Source organism: Heterocephalus glaber, unplaced genomic scaffold (assembly GCF_053883595.1).
Source record: "Heterocephalus glaber isolate CG9 unplaced genomic scaffold, H.glaber_assembly_v1.0 deba00000122, whole genome shotgun sequence".
Classification (NCBI taxonomy): domain Eukaryota; kingdom Metazoa; phylum Chordata; class Mammalia; order Rodentia; family Bathyergidae; genus Heterocephalus; species Heterocephalus glaber.
The window spans coordinates 73,944,760-73,971,002 of record NW_028258138.1 but is presented as its reverse complement, the minus strand read 5'-3'; the positions used below and the strand labels follow the sequence as shown (position 1 = coordinate 73,971,002).

The following is a 26,243-nucleotide window of genomic DNA, read 5'->3' as shown; positions in this document are numbered from 1 at the left end:
TTTTAGTTCTGTTTCATATTCTGTTTTTCTTTATCAGAGATTCTATATATATATCGGCTCATCTACCTTCTCTTTCAACTACTTTCTCTTTGATCCCTTTTATTTCTTTTTTTGTCCCTTTTCATTCTCATGATTATTTTGCTTCCATTTTTTAGTTTTTGTTCATATCTATTCTCCTTTAAGCACCTTGCAGTTTAGACTTCATTCCAGTTACAATTTTGTCTTTTTCTTACATCTGTTTACCAAGTTCAATCAATTTTTACTTCATTTCTGCCTGCTCTTTGCCCATTTCTGTTCTCAATTTTTCAACTTCAAATTAAAAGTATTATTTTAAGCCAGGCACTGTGGCGAATGCCTGTAATCCCAGCACTCTGGTAGGCTGAGGCAGGAGAATCATAAATTTGAGCCTACCCTGTGCAATTTAGTGAGACCTGGTCTCAGAATTTGAAAAAAAACAACAAAAAACGCTGAGGGTGTAGTCCAGTATGATGGCCCCAGATTTAGTCCCCAGTGCTATAAAAATAAATGCCTATTTAGGGTATTGAATACAGTTTAGAGTATAGAGTTAAAAGTTTCCTTTGTGAGGATTTTTTTTTTGAGGGTCTTTTCATTAGCTATAATGTTTTGATCATCTTTTTCTGTTTCTTTCTGATAATAGTTTTGTATAATTATAAAGGTAGGAAAGTGCGGTCTCTTCCTGGATGGCTTTCTGTGTGAGGAGGACTGTGGAAGGGTTTAGAACCCTGGCTGGGGATTTAGCTCAGTGGTTCTGGCGCCTGCCTTGCAAGCACAAGGTCCTGAGTTCAATCCCCGGTACCAAAAACAAACAAACAAGAATCCTGGTTGTTTTAGCTCCTTTGCTGCAGGATTCCAAGTTTCCTCCTCCCTTCTCTGCATCAGCATCCAGGCACTGGAGGGCACTGTCTCCTACCTTTTTACCCACTTTTCCCCAGTAGTAGAGCCTTTTTCAGATTGCACTGGAGTTCTGAAGTCTGAGCCCCTTCCAGTAGTTGATGCCCCACTGGAGGAGCATTTTCCAGTAGCTGGGTACTTAGGGTAGACACTTTCTTTGGGAATGATTTAGGCCCTCTGCTTTGCTTTTCTCTTCCATGCCATTTTTCCAAATTCTCTTTTTGTAGAGGTTCACAGTGGGGACTCAGGAGATAAAAGTACTAGAAGTTGGGGTTTATTTGTTTTTTATTGATGATTTGAGCTCATAATAGTTTGTGTCTTAATTATGGTGAGGGTGTGTGTTTTGTAAGATCTGTGGATTTGGGGGAGATTTATAATATTCAGTGGTATAGATGTGTTGTGATTTTTTTAAACCAGTCCTCTGTTAAATATGTAGGGGTTTGGTTTGGTTCTCTTGGTTTTTGTTTTGAAATGAGGCCTCACTAGAAAGTTCAGGCTGGTCTTGAACTCACTATGCAGCACAGGCTGGACTTAAACTCAAAATTCTCATACCTCAGCCTCCCAGGTATTGGAATTACAGTTATTTGCCACCACATCTGGCTTTGTTTTTGTTTTGTTTCTAGTGTGGGGATCAAACTCAGGGCTCTTCACATTGTAGATGATTTTAGTTTTTTATGTTATTGTTTGTTTTACTGTAGTGCTAGGAATTGAACCCAGGGCCTCCTGCATATTAGGCAATTATTCTACCACTGAGCTACACCCTCAGAACCTGTAGCTTGTTTTAAAGTGTATAATTACAATTTTATCTGTAGCTGTTTCTTTGCATAGCTGTGATTAGTCCCTATGGATAAGTTCCTAGAAACAGGTGACAGGCAATCTCATATCTGCAGCTTTTACTGATACATACTCCCCAATTGCCCTCCAAAAAACCTAGGAGCATCTATTGAGTTTGTGCTTGAGGCAGATGCTGCACTGACCAAGACAGGGGATGCTACTACACTCAGACTCGGTCCTGCTCTGAGCCCAGGATACAGGCATAGGGCACAGAGGAACAATGAGACATGAGTCTGAGGACAGCACTTGCTTTGCTGCCCCTCAAGGTGAGGCAGTACCAGCCTCTCACCCAGCTGTGGTTCTGTGCCTCAGCCACCTGTACCCGCCCTGACATTCTCACAGTGTCCCTCAAATGTTGGTGCTCCTTGGGCTTTGGCTCTTAACCTTTTTCTTCTTTATATAGTCTGGCTGTGTGCCCTTACTGTTCCTTCTTGGTGGCTCCCACTTACCCACTTCGGGCCACACCCTTCCGAGTCTCTGTCCCAGTTGCCCACACGGACACCTCTGGCAGTTCACTCTACGGACATCATGCTCAGCATGTCCAGAACCTCACTCATCATTTTTCCCTCAGACTTACTCATTCTCCTATTCTCTAGATCTGTTAGTGGCACCAGCAGTTTCTCCCTAGTTCCCAAAGAAAGCTAAGGGTCAACCTTTGCCTTTTTCACTGTCACCATCTGCTTCTCTCGCTGCCTCTTTTCCTTTGGAGAACATTATTTCTCTGCCACTTCTTGTTTTCATCTTTTCTTTAAAATCCTCTTTGTTCTGATATCTACTCTAAAATCTATTCCCTTTTCTTTCTCTTGCATATTTTTCTTATCTCTTCATTTTTGCTTATTGTTTCCATTTCTTATTTTCCACTTGCTTTCTCAGTTACTCTGCTTCATTCCCTGTCTCAGACTCTCCCTAGTCTTCACTTCCCAGGCCATGTCCCTTTCTCTCCCTTTAGGGAACTTGAGTTCTCATGGGACAGCTGGAAGCCATTCATTTCTAAAGCCTGGGTTGGGGCAGGATGGGTAGGCAAAGTATCAAGTCCTTCTAGGTTAGAAACCAGCTCATGGTTTCCTCCTCTTCTACATCAAGAGGTATTTGTCTTCTGAGCACACTTGGGTTCTCAAACAACAGCTCTGGTGTGCAACAAAGAGCACAGTTATCACTTTGGGACAGGAAACACCCCTAGAAAGCCTTGAGCCTGATCAGAAAGACCTGAACTACAGGAACGAGGGCTTTACAGGAGTATCAGTCAGTGTGAGGCAGTTAGTCCTGATGGTTTTGATGGTGACTCTGTCACAGCCTTCTTGAGACATAATTTATCTTTAGCTTTTCTCACAGTTGTAGCCTGGAGAAGCATGACTAATAATTCTAGGAGGCAACTGAGTTGAATAAAGTGTTTTGAATTCCTAAGTTCTATTAATGACAGCTACTCAGAAAGGAATCAAGGGTCTATAAATAATGTCAGATTAGCACCTTGAATAGACTGTCGGGAATCAAATAGCTTGTTCTTATAGATTTTTGGAGATAGAATATATTGCTCCCTATTGACTTAAAAGAGATGGGGAAAAAAAGCAAATGTGACAGTTTAAGGCAGAATAATCTTTCAATCTTTATATACGTTAATTTTTTTATTTTGGTGCCCTCCCAGGGCCTGGTGTATGCTGAACTTGCTCTATACCAGTGAACTATATCTTCAGCCCCTGTTTAATTTTTTTTTCTTTTGGTACCAGGGATAGAACTCAGGACCTTGCACTTGCAAGGCAGGCGTGGTGCCACTGAGCTAAATCCTCAGCCCCTAATTTTTGAAAAGTAGGTGGGGTAGAATTGCAGAAATCAGTTTAATTCATTATGCTTCTGAAGGAACATAAGGGATATGTAGTTTCACCCTTCTGCTGTGATCAAAATAGTTATTGCTTCTGAGGAATGAGCAGACACACAAAATCATTAATTGCACAACTGATAGCTTACTAAGCTAACTAAGTAGTTTAAAACAAATGTTGATGTCATGTCTCATGGTGTCTATGGGCCAGGAGTTCAAGAGCAGCTTTGTTGGATAGTTCTGGCTCAGTGTTTTAAGCAGTTGATGTCAACATGTGGTCTAGGGCTGCAGCCTTCTGGATACCGGGCTGGAACTGGAGCGTGGCTGTTGGCAAGAGGTCTTACTTCCTCACTCATTGGTCCTCTCTGTATGGGGGTGCTGGAATAGTCCCCTATGACACAGCAGCTGGCCTCATGTTGAGGGCAAGAGGAAGCCTCGCTGCCTATTATGGCCATTGTGCCTTGTTATGATCTATCTCTAAAGTCACATACCTTTACTTTGCTTTTTCTTTTTTAGAGGCAGAGGACTAAGTGCACACCATGCTTCAGGGGAGAAAAATTAGCTCTACCTCTTGAAGGGGGGAAATTCAGACATTTTGTAGGCGTATTTTACCACCATCATGGGCTTGTTTTGCCTGGTTGTTTCTTTCCTGGGGTTGAAAGTAGTATAGCTTAGTAGTTAAGAGTGTGGACTCTGAAGCTACACTGCCTGGGTTTGATGGAAATGCCTAGCATTTCCTCATTGTGTTATTTAGTAAGTGTGAGTTACTTACCTTCTCATGTATACAGTGAGGAAGATAACACATACCTCAGAGGACAGTGACAAGTACATTAACTAATATGGATGTAGCACCAACCTGATGCACAATAAATTTAAGCTTTTAATATCGTTGTAGTTCAGCAGCAGTGTATACCATTTTGTTTCTCCCTTTATTTCTGCATAATCTAAAATAGTGCTTGGACCAACAGATCCCACCTAATACCTAATTTCTAGCCGTCTTGACAGACCCTTTAGGAATACATGAATATATGGTAGGAGCCAAGTGAGCTGATGACTCAGAGCACATGGGCTTGGAGCTTCATGGTGACTCACCTTGAGGAAAGTGTCGCCCTTTTACTCTGAAATTTTCACCTGGAAGGGACTTGCTGCTAGAGGACTTTCTCCAGAAAGGACTTGAGGAACCTGCTCTGGGACCTGGAATCTTAAGGTGCATTCACATATTCAGTCCATAAATATTTATTAAATTTCTTCAGAGTTAATACAAAAGGATTCTTCACAGTAAATAAGGTCCTGTGAAAAATCTAGTGAAGTACGTATTTCCCAGTTGTTTGGAGTTGATCTCCTTTTATATCACATTTTCATGTTAGAGCTGTGGCTGATTTGTTTAAATGGTTACAGTATAGTGCTTATGGATGGAAAGTTGTTCCTTAAAATAAACTACTTGGGAGGCAGGGGATAATCACAATTCCAATACTTTGAAAGGAAAATTACTTATTAATGGGCAACCAACTATACTAGTTAAATACTTTCTCACTAAATGTTGCATTTATATCGGGTATATCTTGACCTGGCATTGAGTTATTACATTCTTGGCTCCAGAAAGATGTTTTTGAATGATACTCATGAATACCACATGTCAAAATTCCAAAAGGAAGCAAATTTTTAAAATTTTTGGACATAAAATACTAATGATTTTTTTAAAGATACGAACTGTATTTTATAGATGCTTCAGAAAATTGTTCGCCAGAAGAAATTATTATACCAAGCTTTCAGCATCTTCTTAATGATCCCATTAGTTTTCATGCCTGAAATATATAATTGAAATAGCTTCTTGTTAAAAGTGTTACCTAGTTCTGCACTCTGGTATAGTTTGTTTGACCTCTTAAGCCCATTCAAATTCCCTTCAGACTTTGGGTTCATCTTCTCAACTATAAAAGGGTAAGGACGATTACATTTGACTATGCAAGCCAGAGTTCTGACTGCTATGGCTTTAACCAAATAGAGATTTCTTTTTCTTTTTCTTTTTTTGCAGTACTTGGGACTGAACCCAGGGCCTTTGCACTGAGGTACATCCTCAGCCCTTTAAAATATTCTTAAATTTTTTATCTTGAGATAGGACCTCTAAATCTGTCAGCTGCCCAGACTGGACTCAAACTTGCAATCCTGCCTCAGCCTTCCAGAGTGCTGGGATTATAGGTGTGTACCACGTCTGGCTGGAATTTAGTTTTCTGAGATAAGAGAAGTCTGTCTTCCTGATCTGCCATCCTTAGCATGTGACTTCTGTTTTTGTGCTTGTGGTCCCATGGTTACACGATATTAGTGCTAAGTTATGTGACGGCGTGTTCATATTACAAGCAGAAAATTTGCACAAGCAAGGCTTTCTAGAAACTCAGTTTACTTTTTTGGTGATTAGAATGCTACCACATGGCTTTCTTCAGCTGCAAGGGATTCCAAGGAAGCTAGTGTTTTAGCGGGGTACATTTCTATCCCCCCAAAAGATGAGTGGTTAGTGAAGAAGGGAGGGAAATTGCATAGTAGGTAAGCAACTAGAATTGTCTGCCACAAAAGGTTTGGGTGGTACTAAAGTCCTGAGTCACCAGAGCAATCCATGACCCATCCACTTGGCAATAAAATATAGGGACATTGCAGTACTTGGTATGAATAATTGATTTGCTTTGTTTTTAAAGCTGAAACTAAGAAGCAGAAACACAGATTGGTTTACCCCTAGGCAACATACATGGTCATCAGTCTCAGTAAGGATCTTGTGTACGGTCTCACTTTCCTCCCAGCAGAGTACTCAGTAGTGGGGGTACTTGAATAGTCTTCCAAAAGTTATTTTCAGTTTAGATTTTTATTATATGGGTTTTTCTTTTGCTAAATTAATTGTAAATCCAATTTTGAAAGTAGTTACATGTTATTTTGTGGAAATTGTACCCTTTCTGATTTTCAACAGGGTTTGCCATATGGTGGCTACTAAATCAAGTTGTAATTTTTTTAGTGAAAAGATTTTATTTCTAATAAAGAAATACCATATACATTGTGAAAAAAATCAGCTAGTAATTGAAAGACATGAAGGTCAAAATAACCCTTGATCCTGTTACTCAGAAATAGTTGTTTTCATGATATATTTTGGAATTATTTGTGAAGAATTATTTGCTAAGATATCTCTTGACAGAAAGATTTGGAAAACTTTGATTAAGTTACTCCATTTCAACTCTTAAAAAGTAAACAAGTTAATATTTGATTTCTGTTATTCATAGCTGCAGATTCTTTAAGTGGCACTTTAAGTTTGACATTAATGAATTAACTGTGATTATGAAAGCTTTTGCTCTGACCTTAGGATTTCCTTATTTTTTCCCTGTTGCCATTTATTTAATTTAGAAGAATCATAACTGAAATATTATCAGAATAATAGCAGATGATTGATGTGCAAATGTTTTTTACAATGACCATTTACAGTTCTGTGTGGGTTGGGTCTTTTTGTACCTGAACACTCATTTGCCTATCGTTTTCAAGCTGCAGATATATTCCACCTCTCTAGTTAAAATTAGCAGAGGAATTGTTAGGTTCAGATTATAATTGCTCTTTCTCTTCTCTTCACTTTCCCAGCCTCTGCAGTACTTTGACAAGCTTCACTCCTTGCAAGCAGTGTTTTCAGTGTGTGTCTTTTATGTGCTGTCGACAGGCTCTTTCCGTGCTCTGCCGGCCTCCTACTCAGCGAGCACCACCACTGCCACCACCCCCGTCTCAGTGCAGGGAGGGGAAATGGAGCTGGCAAAGTCACTTGTACTTTTCTCATTTACTGCGTGAACAGGCCTCAGTCGACCCTTTCTTTTCTCCTTCTTGGATCGCTTTCCTGTAGAGTCAAGTTACCCTTAAATGGTTCTTGGTGCATTGATTGTGGGCTCAGGGTTCAAATAGGCAGTTTCTCATACAAGTATGGGTATCAGAGAGAGAGAAAATAATGTTTTCCCCTGAATTGCCACTTTAATGTTATTTATTGGATAAATAACATAAGTATGACAATGAAATTCATCTAAGTAAAAAGGAAAAATGCCTCCAAATTTTGCAATTTTAGTCAACAATTTTATTTTTTGTGTTTCCTTCTAGATCTGGTATATATGCTTTGCATTGTCTACTTTGTTATAGAGTGGCTATCATTTGAATTCTTAGGTTTATTTAAATTCAACCATTTTTCCAGTTTGTTAGTCTTTATAGTGATACTTGGATGAGCTTATATTTTCAATAGCTGATTCATTTACATGGTATGAAATTCACGAGATATAAAAGGGAAGACAATAGAAAATGTCCCTCTCCCACCTCAGCCTGTTAGTGTCCTTCCCTTGTTTCTTTTTACAAGATATTCGTTTCTTCTTTTTTTACTATGATCATTTCCCATGTCAATTTATAGAGCAATGTGTTGGTCTCTCACCCAAGTACTACTCAGTCCCAACCCTGCCTAGCTTCTGAGATCTGACAAGATCAGACGCGTTCAAGGTGGTATGGCCAAAAGCAAAAAACAACAAAAAAGAAAAATGTGTTAGTTTCATGGTATCCCCTAAAGAAGACCAGTGAAGTTCGGCATGGTGGGACACAACTGAAATGCCAGCACTTCAGAGGCTGAGGCAGGAGGATTCCAGGTTCCAGGCCAACCTGGACTACATAGTGAGACCTTGTCTCAAAAACAAACAAACAAAAAAAAACAATAAAAGTTGTGTTATTTTTCCACGTAGAGTGTATTTTATTGTTCTTGAAAACTTCAGCATTGCTAGGGATGTAGCTCAGTGGCACCGTGCCTGCCTGGCAAGCACAAGGTTCTGAGTTCTATTTCCAGTACCAAAAAGCCCCAAAACAAAACAAAAAAAACTTCAACATTTAGTTTTAAATCAGGTAGCAACACTTCTCATCAATCTGACATCTCTCACTGTGTCAAACTAGCTTCAACTAGCAATATTTAATTAAATCCTAAAGAAAAAAACTTTTAATTTTGAGGGGGGAAAATCTGGTTCTGAGAACAATTAATGTTAGTCTGTGATTTAAAACCAAATGAAGACTAGTGTTTTCATGTTTCTTTATATACCTTTCTCCTGAAACCAGGAACCAAAAGTGTACATTTCCTGACTCAGCAGACCCTAACACTGACTGATGCCACAATAGCACTCCTCCACACACAAATACACACACACACACCCTTCCTCTAAACTGCAAAATTCATAGCACCTGAGAGGGACAATGAGGTTTTTGCTTTTTGTTTTATCATTAACTCATGGATTTGAATATATTTGATGTGATTCAGTCCATAGTAGCTGTTCTTGGGCTGGGGATTTAGCTCAGTGGTTCCGGCACCTGCCTCACAAGCGCAAGGTCCCAAGTTCGATCCCCAGTATCCCCAAAAACAAAACAAAACATAGTAGCTGTTCTTTTTGATGCTTGAATTGGCCCATCTTTGGCCATTGGGAATATTTACATATTGTTTTCTGAGTCCTTTTGAAAGGACTCCTGTTTTTAATAATTTTTTTTGGTTTCTGGTATGACAAGATGTTTCAGGCTCTTGTATCAGTGATACTTCTAGGTTACTTAGATTATCTCATGACTTAATATGTGTCATCCTTTCATCCTTAATGGGAAACTGTTAGGTTTTTCTCATCTTTAAAGTATTGTCAATAATTTTTTAATATCTGTTGATCTATATTTTTTAGTCTTGGTTTAGGTTTTTAGCATCTGTTGATTGAGACCTTTTATTTTTTGATTTACACCTTTAATATACATGTTCATGTGTAATTACTAATTGAAAGCATATGAATATTCTCATAACTAACAAATATTGTCAGGTTGAATTGCTAAAGGATTGTGCCTATTTGCAAATGTAAATATAGTAGCTTAACATAATGTCAACATTTTACATATTAAAATTCTTTCTTAGAATTAAGTTAATCATATAAAATTATGGGTATTTTTATTGCTTTTTTGCTGACTGAAATTGAATATAATTCCATATGTTTATTACTTATGTCCATTTTTATGTTCATTGTCTATGCCTTTTGTTCATTTGAGTATTTTTTTAAAGATAAAAACAATTTGTATTCTTTGTATACTTCAAATGTTAATGTTATACACTAGTGGCAAAAATTTTTATTGCAAACATTGATTGCAAATATTTTAATTCTCTTGTCAATAGAGACTAATAACTAGCCTCCTCAGAAGGCGATTGCCCAGTTTTAAACATAAATATAAATTTGTTGTACTCACCTGTCTAGACAAGTCATTGTATCTTCTTCAGACCCCACAACTAGCACGTGTTGAATTTAACTTGAGTCCTTTACAGCTAGCTGTAACAGCCCAGATTTTCTCAGCTAGAACACACCAGGTGTAAGTGACCTTTGCAGTTCCTTGCTCTTTGAACTAAAGGTATTTTCAGGAATGCCTTCTTTCACAAGCTCCTAGTAAATTTAATCTTCTGTCTTCCCTTCCTGCTCATGTGGTTTGGTAGAACTCTGAAGAAAGAACATTGCCAATAGGAGTGTATTACTTGGTTTAATTAAGTGGAAACCTTTGATTGTTGTGCTTTTCAAGTCAAAAAGGGATCATTCTACTCTTTCAACTATTAGATCTTTTGTGTTGTTTCAAGTAAATGACCATTGGGTGGGGTTCTTTTTTTTTTTTGGTACCTGGGATTGATCCGGACCTTGCGCTTAGGCAAAACCACTGAGCTAAATCCCCGGCCCCATCACTTTTTAAAAAGCTTTACATGAAAGGATTTTCAGAAGTATATGAAACAAATTTAATAAGGTTTTAAAACAGAGAGTCTAGTAAAATAATTTTTTATTCAGTATTCAGGATACTTATAGATTGTTATTGTAAGTTAGCTAAAAGTAACAATTTGTGTAACAGTTCAACTATCCACCTTTGTTTGGTACTGAGAGTTTTGCTAATTTTTTTTAGAAGCAGTAATGATGTCGCCTTGCTGGTAAAATACATATATGAAAGATCCATATTTTAGGAATGTAATTTAGTCTAAAATATATGAGGTTGGCTACACAATAAAAATAATTGGCTAGAAATCTGCTGTTGGAATGCTCTTTTTTTTGTTTTGGTACTGGGGATCAAACTTGGGACCTTGTGCTTGCGAGGCAGGTGGTGGAACCACTGAGATAAATAAATCCCTGGCACTGGAATGCTAACTCTTAATACAGATTTAAGTCAGGTGCCATGACTTATCATTGATTCACTTTGTTCTCTTAGAGAACAATATCTAGTACTTTAATATTTTCGACTTTTTAATCAAATATTTCATGTCCATGTTTTATTACCTCATTCAGAGGTGAGACTTTCAATTTGGGGATCCCAGAAGTGAACGAGTGAAAAGCCTCACAAAGCTCATTCCCTTCAGAGGCTGCTGAGCCCTCTTGTGAAACCAGTTTACTGGGGGGTTGACATGTAAGAACCTCGGTTAAATGGAAGAATAAGCTGCTAGTGACAGGCACTTTAACAGCTGGTCACCTGAAACAGGAAATGGTTAAGAAACATTTAGGAACCTACAGACTGGTATAGGATTCAAAGTTCCAGTGTTCTGGAAGGCTGAGACAAGAGGATTGCATGTTTGACCCCAGCCTGGGCAACTTAGTGACTTAGCAAGACCCCATCTCAAAATAAACAATAAAAAAGAACTGGAGATGTAGCTTAATATGAAGGCCCTGGGTTCAATTCCCAGTACCCCCCAAAAAGTCATTTTTAATATATGAACACATGATTCAAAAAGCCAAGTACCCGGTTTTCTTTCTTTTATGGACTGGTCAGTTACACAGATGTGTTATTTTCTCTTGTTATATTGGTCTGCAGAGCCATTTGTGGACTATCTCAAACAAGTGCCCAAGTCCTACCTGTGTCCGTGTAGGCATGAGTTTCTCCCATGATTGCGTATTTTTCTCACCCTTGTTTTCCTTAAGCCCACCTCCCTTATATTTTATCATGTATTGTAAGTACTTTCCCAGTTTTTCTTTCCAAGTTTCCCTAATGACAATGAGGAATCCAGTTCCACCCAGGCTTGAGAATAAAGGCAAGATAGTCTGTTGGGCCGGGGATTTAGCTCAGTGGTTTCGCCACCTGCTGCGCAAGCTCAAGGACCTGAGTTTGATCCCCAGTACCAACAACAACAAAAAAAAGGTAGTCTGCCATAAATGTCAACACCTTTGAAGTCTCCTTTTTATATTTTAATGGAAAATAGAGCTCCCCTAAAATTTTGAGGGAGAAATCATTATTTCAGGATATATTGTGTCTGTCCTGTAGCTGTGTCTCCTCAAGCAGAATTGTGTCTATGGAAGTAAAACTCCCATGAAAAATACCGTAAGTTGCTCTTCTATCACAGTGTAGCTTGGTATCAATCTCAATAAGGACAGTACAGGTGCTTTTTCCTACAGTGTGGAAAGTAGGCATTTTTTAATGCCCCATGAAATAACTTGCATTTAGGGGCTGTGGTATATGAAAATTATGTTATCTTTGAACAGTACAATCACAGTATGGTAAGAGTCCAGGGTACCTAAGACCACCACTTAACTTACTCAGGTGCACACTTGCACATCATGAAACGTTGAGTGGAGGTGCCACACTCAGTTGTTTTTGTTTCATTTTCTTTTGCTTGACTTTGAGTAGACTGACTGATGTTAGGATGTCACTAAATTGGACGCTGCTGTACATCTTTGAGGGATGCATGCTCCATTTCTGTATTGTTTAAGTAACTTTTATCTGTTAACAGGAAAGATTTTCAGCCACACATTTATGACCAGTGGTGATAATTATTATACTTGATTTCTTGTTTCTCCTTCTACATTCATTTCAACTTCATAAAAATTAAGTTTGAACGCACTTAATAGCTATCTTTTTAGCACAAAGTGTAATGCCCTTTATAGTTTAGTTCATATTTTGGAAATACCAACCCCAAATAAATCCATAGAGCAAATCATATAAATGCCATAATTTTGCAGTTGACTTCAGTCTAAAACATTTCTTTTGTCAGAGCTTTATAACAAAAGTATGGTTCTGTGAACTATATTGAAAATTGCTTTCTTGAGGTAGTCAAACGCTGCAGGCTGAAGAGGCTTGGTCACCTTTCTGTGTTGTAGGTAAGAGCAACAGAGCTGCCCTCTGCTCATCCTCCTGGAAAAGCCAGCCAGAAGGTGTTTGAGTGCCAGCAGTATCTGAATCTGCTCTGCTTCCTTTTTTTTTTTTTTTGGTACCGGGGATTGAATTTGGGACCTTGTGTTTGTGAGGCAGGCGCCAGAACCGTCTTATACTCCCACCCTTTCTTCATTTAGGGCAGAAATATTTTCTATTTCCCTGAGATTAGTTTGTATACTAACAGGAATTATTCAAGAAAGTGATGTAGGGGCCGGGGATTTAGCTCAGTGGTTCCGGCACCTGCCTCGAAAGCGCAAGGTCCTGAGTTCGATCCCTGGTACCAAAAAGAAAAAAGTAGATGCAAGAAAGTGATGATAAGATTGGAATTGATGCAGAATCAGATGCTACACTTGATCTTAGCCAAAAGGCTGAGAAGTGATGGTACAGAATTAGAATTATCTTTTTGTTAGTGCTAAATGTTTAATTTCTTAAGAGTAGTGATTTTTTTGCTGGGCGTGGTGGCACATGTCTGTAATCCCAGCACTTGGGAGGCTGGGGCAGGAGGATTACTATGAATTCAAGGCCGGCCTGGGCTACATAGTGGGTTCAAGGCTAGCCTGAACTACATAGGAGAACCCCTGTCTCAAAAAACAACAAAAAATAATGATTTTTTTAATTTTGTAATTTTAACTCGTTCTTTATAAGGAGTTAAGTAGTGTGGAAAAGTTGAAAGAGTAAAATTTAAAATCATTCCAGGACTGATGGTGTGGCACAGTGGTGAAGTGTTTTCCCAGTAAACACAAGGCCAGGGGTTCAATCCCTAGCACTGCCCCCGCCAAAAAACCCTAACTCATTTTCAGTTGTACCAGCAGAGCAATTCTTCAGATAGACATCATTACACAGAGTTTTCTCCTCATATACATATTAACATCAAGAAGAAAAAGTAGATAGATGGAAGCCTCAAGATGGATTAGCTTATGCTACATAAAAAATACATATTTTTATTAAAAATATTGAGCTTATCAAAATAAGACTTCTTGAGCGGGGTAAAGCCGGGAAGCGGCATGGTCTGGCGGCGGCGACCACAGCTGCATGATGGGACTGCGCACTGGCCGAGCTCTGGGCAGAGTGTGCGGGGGGGGGGCGCTCGAGGGGCCCAGGGAGAGCGGCGGTGCGCAGGGCGGCAGCATCCACTCGGGCTGTATCGCCGCCGTGCACAGCGTGCCGCTGAGCGTGCTCATTCGACCACTGCCATCTGTGCTGGACCCGGCCAAGGTGCAGAGCCTGGTGGACACCATCCGGGACAACCCAGACAACGTGCCGTCCATCGACGCTCTCGGGATCAAAGGGGCCCAGGGTGGTGACTACTATTACTCCTTCGGGGGCTGCCATCGCTACGCAGCCTACCAGCAGCTGCAGCGAGAGACCATCCCTGCCAAGCTGGGGCAGTCCACCCTTTCGGACCTCCGAGTGTACCTGGGCGCGTCCACTCCGGATTTGCAGTAGCAGCTTCCTTGCCACCTCCAGGAAGATACCTGGCCCCCAGTGGGTGGGCCACACAAGGGCCAGCAGGGGCGCCCCACTTTGCACATGGGGATGGGGGTCTGACTCTCAGCACCCCCTTTACTAGCTGCCAGGCCTGGGACTGATGCTAAATAGTGTGAGAGCCCCTCTTCCCACCTCTGTGAGAGTGAGACTGGGCCTCATCCCTGAGCCAGGAGATGGATCTGGAGATCTGAAGGACAAGGACCTACTGCATCATCTTTATGGTATCCTATTAAGTGGACTGCTCAGCTGCAAGTATAGCAAGCCTAGGTAACAGGGGCCTGAACAAAGAAAGGCTAAATTCTGGAGGCAAATAGCCAAAATGGTATTGTTTCAATAATTCAGCAAAGATAGTTTATACCTCAGATCCCTTTGCCCTCGTTGCTTGTTACTTCATGGTCGTAAGATGGCTGTGATATCTCCAGGAATCATGTCTGTTCAAGGAAGAAAGGACTGAGGGAAGAGAAAGGGCCAATACCCCCAGGCCTGACACCTTCCATCAGAAAGTGTAATCTGTCCTACTCTGTCCTTTGCATATTTCCACTTAGGTCTCCTTGACCTGAGCCAGTTACCATTGCCCTAGCTTTGAAGAAAGCTAACACATCAGGGAACAGAATTGTCGTGGCTGAGCAGACCAGTCATATTCCATCTCCTGGGACTGGCACTCTGCCTCTTGAAATAAACTTTTCTTACCAGGAAAGAAGAGGAATAGTATATCAGCTTTGCTGTGTACAAACCACTCCCAAACATAGCAGCTAGAAGTTACTGCTCTACCCACAATTTCTGGGTTGGCAATTTGGGCTGGGCTCATCTAGGCAGCTGTGCTGGCCTTGCCTGAGGTCACCATGGGGCCACAGACAGCTGTCACCTCAGCTGAGGCTGAATGGGTTAGGATAGCCTCATGTGCTTTTCTGAGGCTGTTGGCTAGGTGGCATGGTTCTCTTCCATGTGGCTCCTCTTCTAAATTCAGGCTTATTTACATAGTGGCCTCAGGGTTCCCAGGGAGCAGAAGTGACAACTCTAGACTAGGGACCAGGACAATCTCACTTCTAAGTTCTTTGGGTCAGGGAAAATTGTAAGACTGCCCAGATACAAAGAATGAAAAACATTGCACCACTAGACAGAAGGAACTACAGAGAACTTGGGGCCATCATGGACACTCAGACTTATTGTTCATCCTTCACGAGTAAGTCTAGATGGGCAGATTGCAGTATTACACAGACACAGTCTCCTCGCCCTGCCCAAGCTAAGTCACTGATACACAGACCCTGGGGTCTAGGCAAGAAGGAGATGAGTGAGGCTGGATCCAGTAGGGGCATCATTGTCCACACTGGTGTGACAGAGACGGCAGGGTGACATTCCAGAGGAGCTTCTGGAAACCAAGAGTCCTGGTGAAAAGTGCAGAATGAGGTACCTTGGTGTCACTGCCTCTAGAAACTCAGTCATTGCATTTTCAAGTCTCAGTCTTGCCAGCTCAAGAGCAAGGACAACAGCTCTTGCACTTATTGGAAATAGGATTGAAAAGGGGTACAGCACAGTGTCTTACATGCAAAATGGTATCTTGCATTGGATCTCAGGGAAAAAAACAGACATTAGTAGGACAACTGGAAATCTGACGTGGTCTGGATTTTATTAATAATTTTATACTAGTGTTGGTCTGTTGATTTTGACCAGTGTATTCTGGTGATGTAAGAAGGTGATTTGTAAGTTGTTGGGGTAAGGGGAGGAGCTGGGTGGAGATTAGATGGGAACTCTTTGTACTATCTCTGCAAATTTTCTGTGAATCTAAAGTTATTCCAAAATAAAAGCTTATTTAATTAAAAAAAATAAGACTTCTTATACCTTGAAAGATATATTATTTACTAGAATATCCCTCTAATAAAAAGATGGAAAATTTATATTAGAATTTTATTTAGTATTTCAGTTTTGTACATTATCATTAATTCTTTTTTAGGCAATACCTTTTTTTTTTAAGGAAATCAATTATTGTCACACACCCTTCCATTTTTTCTTTCCTGACTTCCATTTTTATTAATTTGTTATTGTGGTTCATAAGTATTTGCATTATAGTCTGTGGCTGTAATTAGCAGAATTGTCTAATCTTAGTGTTATGTTTGAATGGATTAGCCTACTATGGACTCTTTTATTATGACTTCTCCATTTTTGAGTTCTTTTGATTTATCTCATTTGGATGAATTTCTAACATGCGTTTCTCAAGAATGTCACATCAGCATTCTGTGCGAAGTACTTTCATATTTAGTGATGCATTACTTTTAGCCTTGTTACACAAGAATGACATCTCGGGTGGATATAATATTCTCGAACATACTTTTTCTCTCAGACCTTTGTAGTATTCATCATTATCTTCTGGCATGGGATGTTGCCCTGGAGAGGTCTGAAGCAGGACAGATACTTGTACCACTTTGTAGTTAACTTTTTTTCTAGATCCCTGAAGCAGTATTTTTGTAATTGCTTTTTTTTTTGGTACCGGGGATCAAACTTGGGACCTTGCACTTGCGACACGGGAGCCCGAACCACTGAGCTAAATCCCCAGCCCAGCAGTATTTTTGTAACCAAAAAATTTCTCAGTTTTAGTCATTCACTATCAGTTGTTGTTTGAAACAGCCAGAGTATTTCTTCAGTGAGGATTTCTTTCATTGCAAGGATATATTTTGGATTTTACTTTTGAATACTTTTTTGGTTTGATTTATTCCTCTTTATCCCTTTGAGGATATTCCTCTACTTTGGGGACCCTTGTGTTGGGATGTCTTTGCCTCCATAATTATTATCTTCCTTTCTTCTGTTTTCTTTAATCTTTGACTTTCTTCCTAGATGCAGTGCATGCTTGATTTCTCTTTTTTTCTCTCTCCTTTTATTATGTTTGTATCATTGCCATGCTGTTCATCTTACTAAAGTGTCCAGCTGTTTTATTGACTCTGGTATAGATGTAACTGAATTCTCCCTGACTGCATTTCTGTGATACTTGGGATTTGATTGTTTTCCCTCCTGGGCTACAGTTTAAGGATTGCAGTTTTCCTATTCTATACATTTTTCTAAATCTTGAGCATGCAGAGACAGAACTTAAGAAGATCATAGATACTAAAACATAATGAAGCTTTATTTATTGATATAGATATTCAGAATATATTATATATATATATATATATTTGTTTGGTTTGGTTTGGTTTGGTTTGGTACCAGGGATTGAACTCAAGACCTTCCACTTGCAAGGCAGTCGCGGTGCCACTGAGCTAACCCCCTGGCCCTCAGAATATATTTTAAGGGGGAAAATGTAGGATATAGAGCAATTGTATAAAATGCTACCATTATATAAAAAATTAGAGAAAGAATGTGTATAAATACATCATTAGACATTTACCTGTATATTTGCTTTAAATACCTAAAATATATCTCTGGAATGATAGGCAAGGAATTGATGATCTATTTCCTGTGGGAAGGTAGGCAGTAGGATGAGATTAGTAGGACAACTTTTCTCTGCTTATCTTTTTATACTTTTCAAATTTTAAACAGTGTGGATGAATTATGTTTTTAAAAAGTACGTGGGTTTGTCTTTGTTCTAAGATTTGTTTAATTGCCCTGTCTCTGGAACCCTCAAACCTGTGGGAAGTATCTCCTATTCCCAGAGGGAACCTGTGTCCACCATCCAACTCAGTGTGGGGCTCGGAAGGCTCAGCCTGGACAAGCCTGCACCTTGTCAGTCACTTCCTCAACTCCTCCATCACTGTCAGTCTTCACACCGAAGTGTTTCTCTCCCAAAGTGGCCCTTTTAGTGAATATTCTAGGATTTCTTTGATTCACTAATGCCACTTTTTGGAAAGAGGTCTGTATGTCTGTACCCTGTGATAGGGTTGACCCATAATCTCATTTTTCCCCCTTGGCTAATACTTTTTTTGTTTTTTTTTTGAGATGGAGTGTCTCTATGTTGTCCAGGCTGGCCTTGAACTCACTGTGTAGCTCAGAGTGGCCTCAAACTCAAAGTGATCCTCCTGAGTACTGGGATTACAGGTGTGCGCCACCACGCCCAGCAGCTAATACTTTTTTAAATATATGGCTTTAAGTTATACCCATTCCTTTTAGTTGCTGATGATTTTTTGTTGTTATTTAACATGTTTTTCCTCTCTCCAGTAATGGAGATTGATCCCTGGGCCTTGCACTGAACTACATCCTCAACCCATTCTTTTTCTTTCTTTTCGCCTCTTCCCTCCCCATCTTTCCTCTACCACTCCTTTTACCCCTTCCTTTCTCTTCTTCCTTCTCTTCTCCCTCTTTCTTCCTCAATTACTTCCCTCTCCCTCCCCCTCCCCCCTCCTCTCTTTCCTTCTCTCTCTCTCTCCATGGTTTCTCTAAGTTGTTCAGGCTGTCCTTGAATTTTGTGATCATCCTGCCTCAGCCCTCTGAGTATTATTACTTTTGATTCAGTGTATTGATATTTGGTTGAGAAGATTCTGTGATCTGACTTTACTTGTTAACTTTTTTGGGGGCGTACCGGGGTTCAAACTCAGGGCCTTGCACTTTGGGAGGCAGGCAGGGGCACCACTGAGCTAAATCCCCGGCCCTTCACTTGTTAACTTTTAGTTTAATTTCTAGCACAGACTTTGGAGGCTCTTGTTTTGCTTGGGTCTGGTTTCCATTACCATGTATTCCTTGACACTCAGCTTCCTCCCTTGTTGTGGCTTCCAGTTCCCCTGAACACTGCCCTGCTCTACTCCTAACCTTGATTTGCCTTTCAGATATTTAACCTTTAGCCAGTTTTGGTCACATACACCGTCTACCAGCCCCTCTTCCCTAGCCTGTCTGAGGGCTGCTCTGAGCAGCCCAGCTTTGCAGGGCTCAACAGTTTAGGGAGTCCTCAGAGAACCGTGGTTCTGTGGAAGCAAGCTACCGATTGCCAGATCCCCTTTATACAACTTTGCTTACTAAATGTGACCCCATTTGATGCAACCTTTGTCCTTGGCATGGATTGATAGTTACATGAAAAGTTGTCAGCTAATAATGCGTTCTTTACAATAAGAGACTCAAACAGGACTCGGGAAGAATATTGGAAGAAATCTTTTTTTTTGGTACCAGGGATCGAACTCGGGACCTTGTGCTTGTGAGACAGGTGGCAGAACCACTGAGCTAAATCTCCGGCCTGCACGCACTGCTTTTTTTTTTTTTTTTTCTTTTTCCCGGCACTGCTTTTTTAATCTCCCAGTGTATTGCTTTACAAACTCATTGCCCTTTCTCCATAAATTCCCATAATTATTTCACAAGCTATACTCTTGCCTTGCCTAAGATTGCACTGACATGTGTTTCCAACCAAGATTGTGCCATTCTCCTGTTTACAGACGTTTAATACCCTCTCCTCACCTTGGGGAGAAAGCCCTGAGAATCAGAGCTGTCCCCGAGCACACATGTAGGTGTTGTCTTCCTCACCATTGTGTCCCTGTGTGGAGAACAGTACTTGGCACAGAACAGGAGCTGCAAAAATATTTATCAGATAAATTAACAAGTAATAGGCACCTAGTAAAAATCCTTTTGGATTGGAATGAAGTTTGACCTAGTGAGAGTGTCCTGATAAGATTGCAGAATCTTTTTGTTATCTGAAAACACTAATTTAAGTAATCATTATCAATTTAAAAATCTACGTTTGGCTTTGAAATGCTACCCCATTGTGTTCACATAAGGGATAATAGCTTATAAAGGTGAACATAGAGAGGCTGACTGCAAGAAGCAGAAAGGAAGGAGAGTCTAATCTATCTCACTGTCCTTACTACAGCACATTGCTTTTTACTTATTCTTTATATTTGATTCTAATCTTTTTATGGATATACCAAATTTTATACATCTGTTGATAGTCACTTGTATCGTTTCCACTTTTTGGCCAGTATGAAAACCGCTGTTCCCACAAAGATTTCTGGTAACTTACACACAAAATATAATAATGTAGTATGCTCTAGATTTGGTTCCAAGCTTTCTGGCTATCAAGTTGAAAAGGGTGACTGAATTATGTAATTCTTAACATTAGAAAGAAACATTGTATAACATTAAGTTCTAAAATAAATTTCCCACCAGAAGCTTTGTATAAGGAATTTTGAATTACAGTGTTAAGGGTGGACATTATATAGTACTGTATATCATTCCTCTAGCATGTAAGGTAGCAAGTTTTTTTGGTGTTTGTTTGGTACTGGGGATCGAACTTGGGACCTTGGTGCTTGGGAGGCCAGGGGTGGAACCACTGACCCAAATCCCTGGCCCTGGAAGTTTTTAATATAGAGCCTTTTGCTCTTTGTTCAACGACAACCCATGAATAGACTTAGAACTTCTAGCCTTCAGACAGTCGTCCTTATGGAAGGGCCCCTTCTCCCTACTGCCTTTGACTGGTCCATTCCAACAGGCATTGTGAGACTGTGCTATCAGGTGAAGATGTTGTGCATTGTTGCTTGCTTGGTGACTGGCTGAGGTGGATCCATACGCCATTAAAAAAAAAAAAGTGAGAGTTGGTTGATGAGTAACATCACTCAAAATCAGGCTGCCTAAGTAGGCAGGCTCTCTGGTTCAAGGCTGCAGGAACCCTTAAAGGCAAGGCCAAAGATGTCAGCACCTGAGTCAAACTAGAAAGCATTGATTTTTTTATTCACTAATTATTAAGATTTAAATTTACTGCCAAGGGTGTGCATTCTTGTATATTGCTGTTGGGAGTATAAATTCTTTTTTGTTTTTTTTTAAGAGTAGGAAAATTTATTGGGGAATAGGAAATAGCTCCTGAGAGACAGCAGGGATCTCGAATGGGTTTCCCGGGAGTATAAATTCTTCACAGACTTTAAAAAAGTAATTTGGCAATATTTTTCAAGAGCCATAAAAATGTTCATACAATTTGACCTAGTACTTGTACTTCTGGGAAACTGTGCCAAGGGAAAAACTCCTTAGGAAAATGCCTGTGCCTCTAAAACTTCTAAGAGTTACTTGAAATATTTCATTCCTTCACTTACAGAATCAAAAAGATGGACGCAATTTAACTGTCGCACCGAAAGAGAATAAACAAATGTAATATAGTCACTTGAAGGACTGTCATGATAAATGTTTTGAAGAACATAAGAGAAAATTCTTAAAATATTGACTGAGAAAAACAAAATTCAAAAAGTATAAATAATAGGAGTTGAACTGTGTTTTAAAATATGCTTAGAAGGGCTGGGGATGTAGCTTAGTGATAGAGCACTTGCCTAGTATATGCAAGGCCCTAGGTTCAATCCCCAGCACCACAAAAAAAGAAAAGAAAATATACTTAGAAGAAAAGACTGGCAGGAAATATATCAGAGAGTACATTGTTGTTTTTGGATACTGAAACTTGTTTTTAAGAAAAGCATTCTGATAATTTTTGTTTAGCATTTTTGTTTTGTTTTGTTTTGTTTTGTTTTGCGGTACCAGGGATCAAACTCAGGACCTTGCGCTTGCTAGGCAGGTGGGGTGCCACTGAGCTAAATCCCCGGCCCCTTGTTTAGCATTTTTGAAAGCAAGATAAATACAGTCATTCCTCAGAAAAGAGTGCTTTATTAAAAGTAGAGAAGGAATAATTAATAATCCTGTGCTCAGCTGGATTGCAGTATTTTCCTTAGACCTTTCAGATCCCTCTGTTTAAAGTCACACTAAGCATTCTGATTTTGACACCAGAAAAGAATATCTCTTGATGAGGTTCTCTAAAAATTCTGATATTCAGTTATTATAAAGGTTGTGCACCATTATAAATAAATAAAATTGACATTTGGATTTAGTCACTAGTCTCTTGTGGATTTGATTAGTATGAGTCAGGCTCAGGAAGCCTGATTTTTGCTGGTGAAAGGGATCAGAGAAGGTTTCTTGATCTCTACCATGATATAGCAACAACCTTGGAACATTATTATTGGAAACCCTAGCAGTCTAGGCCATTGCTTCAGTGATGAAGGAAGAGAGCACAAAAATGAAAGGGAAAAGTTATATTTTTGTGTGATGAACTGGTCTTTGAGTTTAAAAAAAAAAAAAAAGCAACAGTAGCTAGAATTGGTGGTGGTCTTTCCTTGAGCAATGAATACTTAATACTGTAACTCACAAGCAGTCTTTTACTTCTCAGGTGTGTGTGTGTGTGTGTGTGTGTGTTTGAACTTTTTCTTACCTGAAGTGTGATCTGGCTAAGTATATTAACTACATGCTTGATTCACTAATTAGCTTCTTTAGCTGTATTACATAATTATATAACCAGGCTTTGTACTTCACTCATATGCTTATTTTTTAATAACAGCATTATTCAGATATAATTCACCCTTTTAGAGTGTATAATGAGTTGTGCAACCATTACCACAGTCAAGTTTAGAACATTTTGAATACCCCAAGAAGAAATCCATTAGCAGTCACTCCCCTTATCCTCCAAACCTCCCAGCCTCAGGTAACCACTAATTTACCAAAGAAATGTACACTTAACAGAATTTAGTGATTATCCAAAATAAAGATGTTCTAGTGTTAAAAATTTGAGGACATTGGAAGATAATTGTACCAGTGCTTTTAATGAACAAGGAAAGAAGAAATGTTTATAAAAATAACAATCTTTCATTTTGTTGTGCTTGTTGCTTATTATCAAGTACATAATAAAAGATTCCCAACTTAACCATTAAAGAATATGTCATGTCTAGGGGTCGAGGATTTAGCTCGGTGGCACTGTGCCTGTCTTGCAAGTGCAAGGTTCTGAGTTCAATCTCCAGTACTGGAAGAAGAAAAAAAAGAATGTCTTGTCTGATATCCAGGAGCTTTCAACATTGATAGACATAAATAGGATTGATTTCTTGCCCATTGTTGCTGGGATTGGGGGGGGGGGGTTACCAGGGATCGAACTCTGTCCTTGTGCTTGCAAGGCAGGCGGCGGAACCACTGAGCTAAATCTCTGGCCCCATTGTTACTGTTTTAAAACCCATATTGTACCATGAATCCTCATTGTCCTGTTTAAAGATTAGGTAGTGGTTTTTGTTTTCTCTGTAAGTGGAAAATGTACTGTACTTGGTCACTAGTTTTTGAAAGAGTTAAGAAAGGTGACTCAAGGGCCGGGGATTTAGCTCAGTGGTTTTGCCGCCTGCTGCGCAAGGCCAAGGACCCGAGTTCGATCCCCAGTACCAAAAAAAGAAAAGAAAAGGCATTGGTACTTGGATTAATAACTGTTGGTGGCATCTTCCATTTGGCCGGGGATTTAGCTCAGTGGTTTCGCCACCTGCTGTGCAAGCGCAAGGACCCAAGTTCAATCCCTGGTACCAAAAAAGAAAGGTGACTCAGTTCCATGGTTTGGTGGTGCCATGAGTAATATTTGTGTGTGTGTGTGTATGTGTGTGTGTGTGCGCATGTTTTAAAGTATTGGGGATATCCAGGCCTTGTGTATGCTAGGCAAGTGCCCTACCACTGAGCTACATCCTTAGCTCTTCTATAGGAAGAGCTGCTGAGTTGCCCAGGATGGCCTTGAATTCATGATCCTCCTGCCTCAGCCTCTGGTGTAACTGAGATTACAAGCAACAATAAATATTTTTTTTTGAGGAAGGAAAAAAGTTTTTAATATTGAATACATTAAAAAATTTAAATATAGCATTATAGATAAGTTTCAGTTGCTTAAGATGGTTTTGGTTATAAACATTTAAATTTAAATGTTTTAGAAAATGTATTATATGATGAAATTCAGTATAGTACTTTTATTTATCCATCCCAAAATTTCTTTCAGGAATTGTTCCATCTTCTGTTGTCCTGACTTCTTTCCAGGTGATGTCAAGAGTTTTTCTAATATGGGCAGTAACACATAGTGTCAAAGAGGTAAGTAAAGTAAAGTAGTATCAACACAACAGTCACCACCTTTTCTTCTGTACATGTTTGTTATGGCTAAGGATGGAACCCAGGTCACCTGCACTGTAGGAATCGGATCAAAAGGGAAACATACCCCAGATCTGCACTGTTGTTAGAGAGAAAACTCACTAGATGGTCAAGTCCTATGATCTTCATTCCTGTAGAGGTTTGGTGTGGGTGAGGTCTGCAACGCAGTTATATTTTTCTGGTATCTTGTTTGTATACATTGCACTAAACTTGGGGCATCCTTATAGTGGGAATGGGAGCATCAATTCACTCTCAGAGCAGCTTGACCTTCTTGGGGCCAGGAGAAACAAACTTGTTTCCACCCACCACAGAGGGCTAGCAGAACTGCATGTGGTGTCCGGCTGTTCTGTAGTGGGCCTAGGGTAGCAGATACACGGCAGGCCCAGAGACACACACTGCAGGAATAGGGAAGAGAGGGCTGGGGATTTAGGTCAGTGGCGTCGTGCCTGCCTCGCAAGCACAAGGTCCTAAGTTCGATCCCTGATACCAAAAAAAAGGAATAGGGCAGAGAAACCATTACCACACTGGGTGTAGATCTGCAGCTAAACTCTGATTTGAGGGCAGAATTGGTGCGGAGGGCAATTCTGCTCTTTCAACGTTAGTTATTTCTTGCTCATGTCATCTTGAGATAGAATACCTATAGACATGGAAAGGGTTCAGTTTTCAGTTTTCCAGTGCCAGTGGCCTATCACCAGCATCACTGGATTCTTTGGGTCCCATAAAAGTGCTCATCTATTACCAGTAGTATTATTCTGGTATGTTCTTCGTACTCTGTTCTGATATTTCTGTCAAAACATTTTGTTTTTCAGGATTTATTTTGACAGTTTCATTTGTATCTCCACTAATAAGGTTTTAAAAAACTTTTATTGGCTTGTGATATACATGTATAGAAAAATGCACATAGCTAATGAGTTCTTAGCCAAAGTTTAGTCAACTTGGATTAATAAGCTATTGTTTTTGCTGCATTCACATGGAATTTGCAGATTCACAGGCTTAATTTTTTAAAGATTCCTCTCAATTCCATGCAGGAAGAATGTAAAATAGTTATACTTTTTTTTAGTGATCACATTTCTTTTAAAACAGAGAAATAAAGTCCAATCAAAATATTACCCTTTGTCCGCACTCTTAATTGTTTATGGAGTTAGGAAAGTTGCATTAATTATAATTCCATGACATTCCATTCTTCATTCATTTTGAGTTCTTTCTACAAATTATTTTTATCCTATATTTCTTCCTCCCATCCTTTCATGTATGTGCTATTTCCTTTTATTTATTTATTTATTTTGGTACCAGGGATCGAACTCGGGTCCTTGTGCTTCCAAAGCAGGCAGTGAAACCACTGAGCTAAATCCCCAGCCCTATTTCCTTTTAATTTTAACCAGCAACTCATAATTTCATTTTCCAGTAGCCAACCTCCACACACACTTTTTTGTTTTTTGTTTTTTTGGCAGTGCTGGGGATCAAACCTACAGCCTCATGCATTCTAAGCAAACATTCTGCCACTGAGCTAAATCCCTCATTTACATTCTTAAATGGGTAATTGTATACTTTCGTGAAAGTATTTGAAGACAAATTATTGTCCACTAGGGAGTGTTTGATCACTTTGCCATCAGAGTCAGATATTAATTGTCGGGGTATAATTGCTCCAACTGCTTCGGTGGCCATACCTCTCCCAGAGGGGCTGGGCAGGTACCTCAGAATCACTTACAGTTCAAGTCAAGCAATTCTGGTAGTCAAATTGCTGTTAGCAACATTTGCCAGGTTTTCCTGGGCAGATCATTAAGACTAGTTGGCTTAAAAAGCTGTTAAAAGTCTCTGTGGACCGCAGGTCCATGTAGCTATCTGTCTTCCTCAATACTACACTGCCTGCCAGATGCATAGACTTGACATTTAGCAGGTAGTTTCAAGTATAATACCACCTTTGAGCTTTAAAATACATACTGATTATGTTTGCATATTCTAAATTCTCTGCAACCAAAATGACCCAATTCCCGCTAACATTATCATCATTTTGTGAAGTTAGTGAATTTTAGCATCTTTTATGTTGTTGTTTTGTTTTGTTTTGTTTGGGGGGGTTTTTTTGGTACTGGAGATTGAACTCCGGACCTTGTGCTTTCAAGGCAGGCGCCAGAACCACTGAGCTAAATCC

At 39.7% G+C, this 26,243-nt stretch overlaps 1 protein-coding gene and 2 pseudogenes across 1 annotated transcript in view; 2 read left to right on the top strand and 1 right to left on the bottom strand.

Moving 5' to 3' along the window:
* The window catches only part of Hacd2 (3-hydroxyacyl-CoA dehydratase 2), a 101,807-nt gene that overhangs the window by 41,108 nt on the left and 34,456 nt on the right, over positions 1-26,243 (top strand). The window contains exon 4 of the mRNA XM_021251271.2: positions 23,949-24,037. Coding sequence (XP_021106930.1) covers positions 23,949-24,037 — 89 coding nt within the window. The remainder of the gene's footprint in view (positions 1-23,948; positions 24,038-26,243) is intronic.
* Positions 7,181-16,099, top strand: LOC147830492 (sulfiredoxin-1 pseudogene; annotated as a pseudogene).
* LOC147830493 (U2 spliceosomal RNA) lies at positions 12,959-13,113 on the bottom strand (annotated as a pseudogene).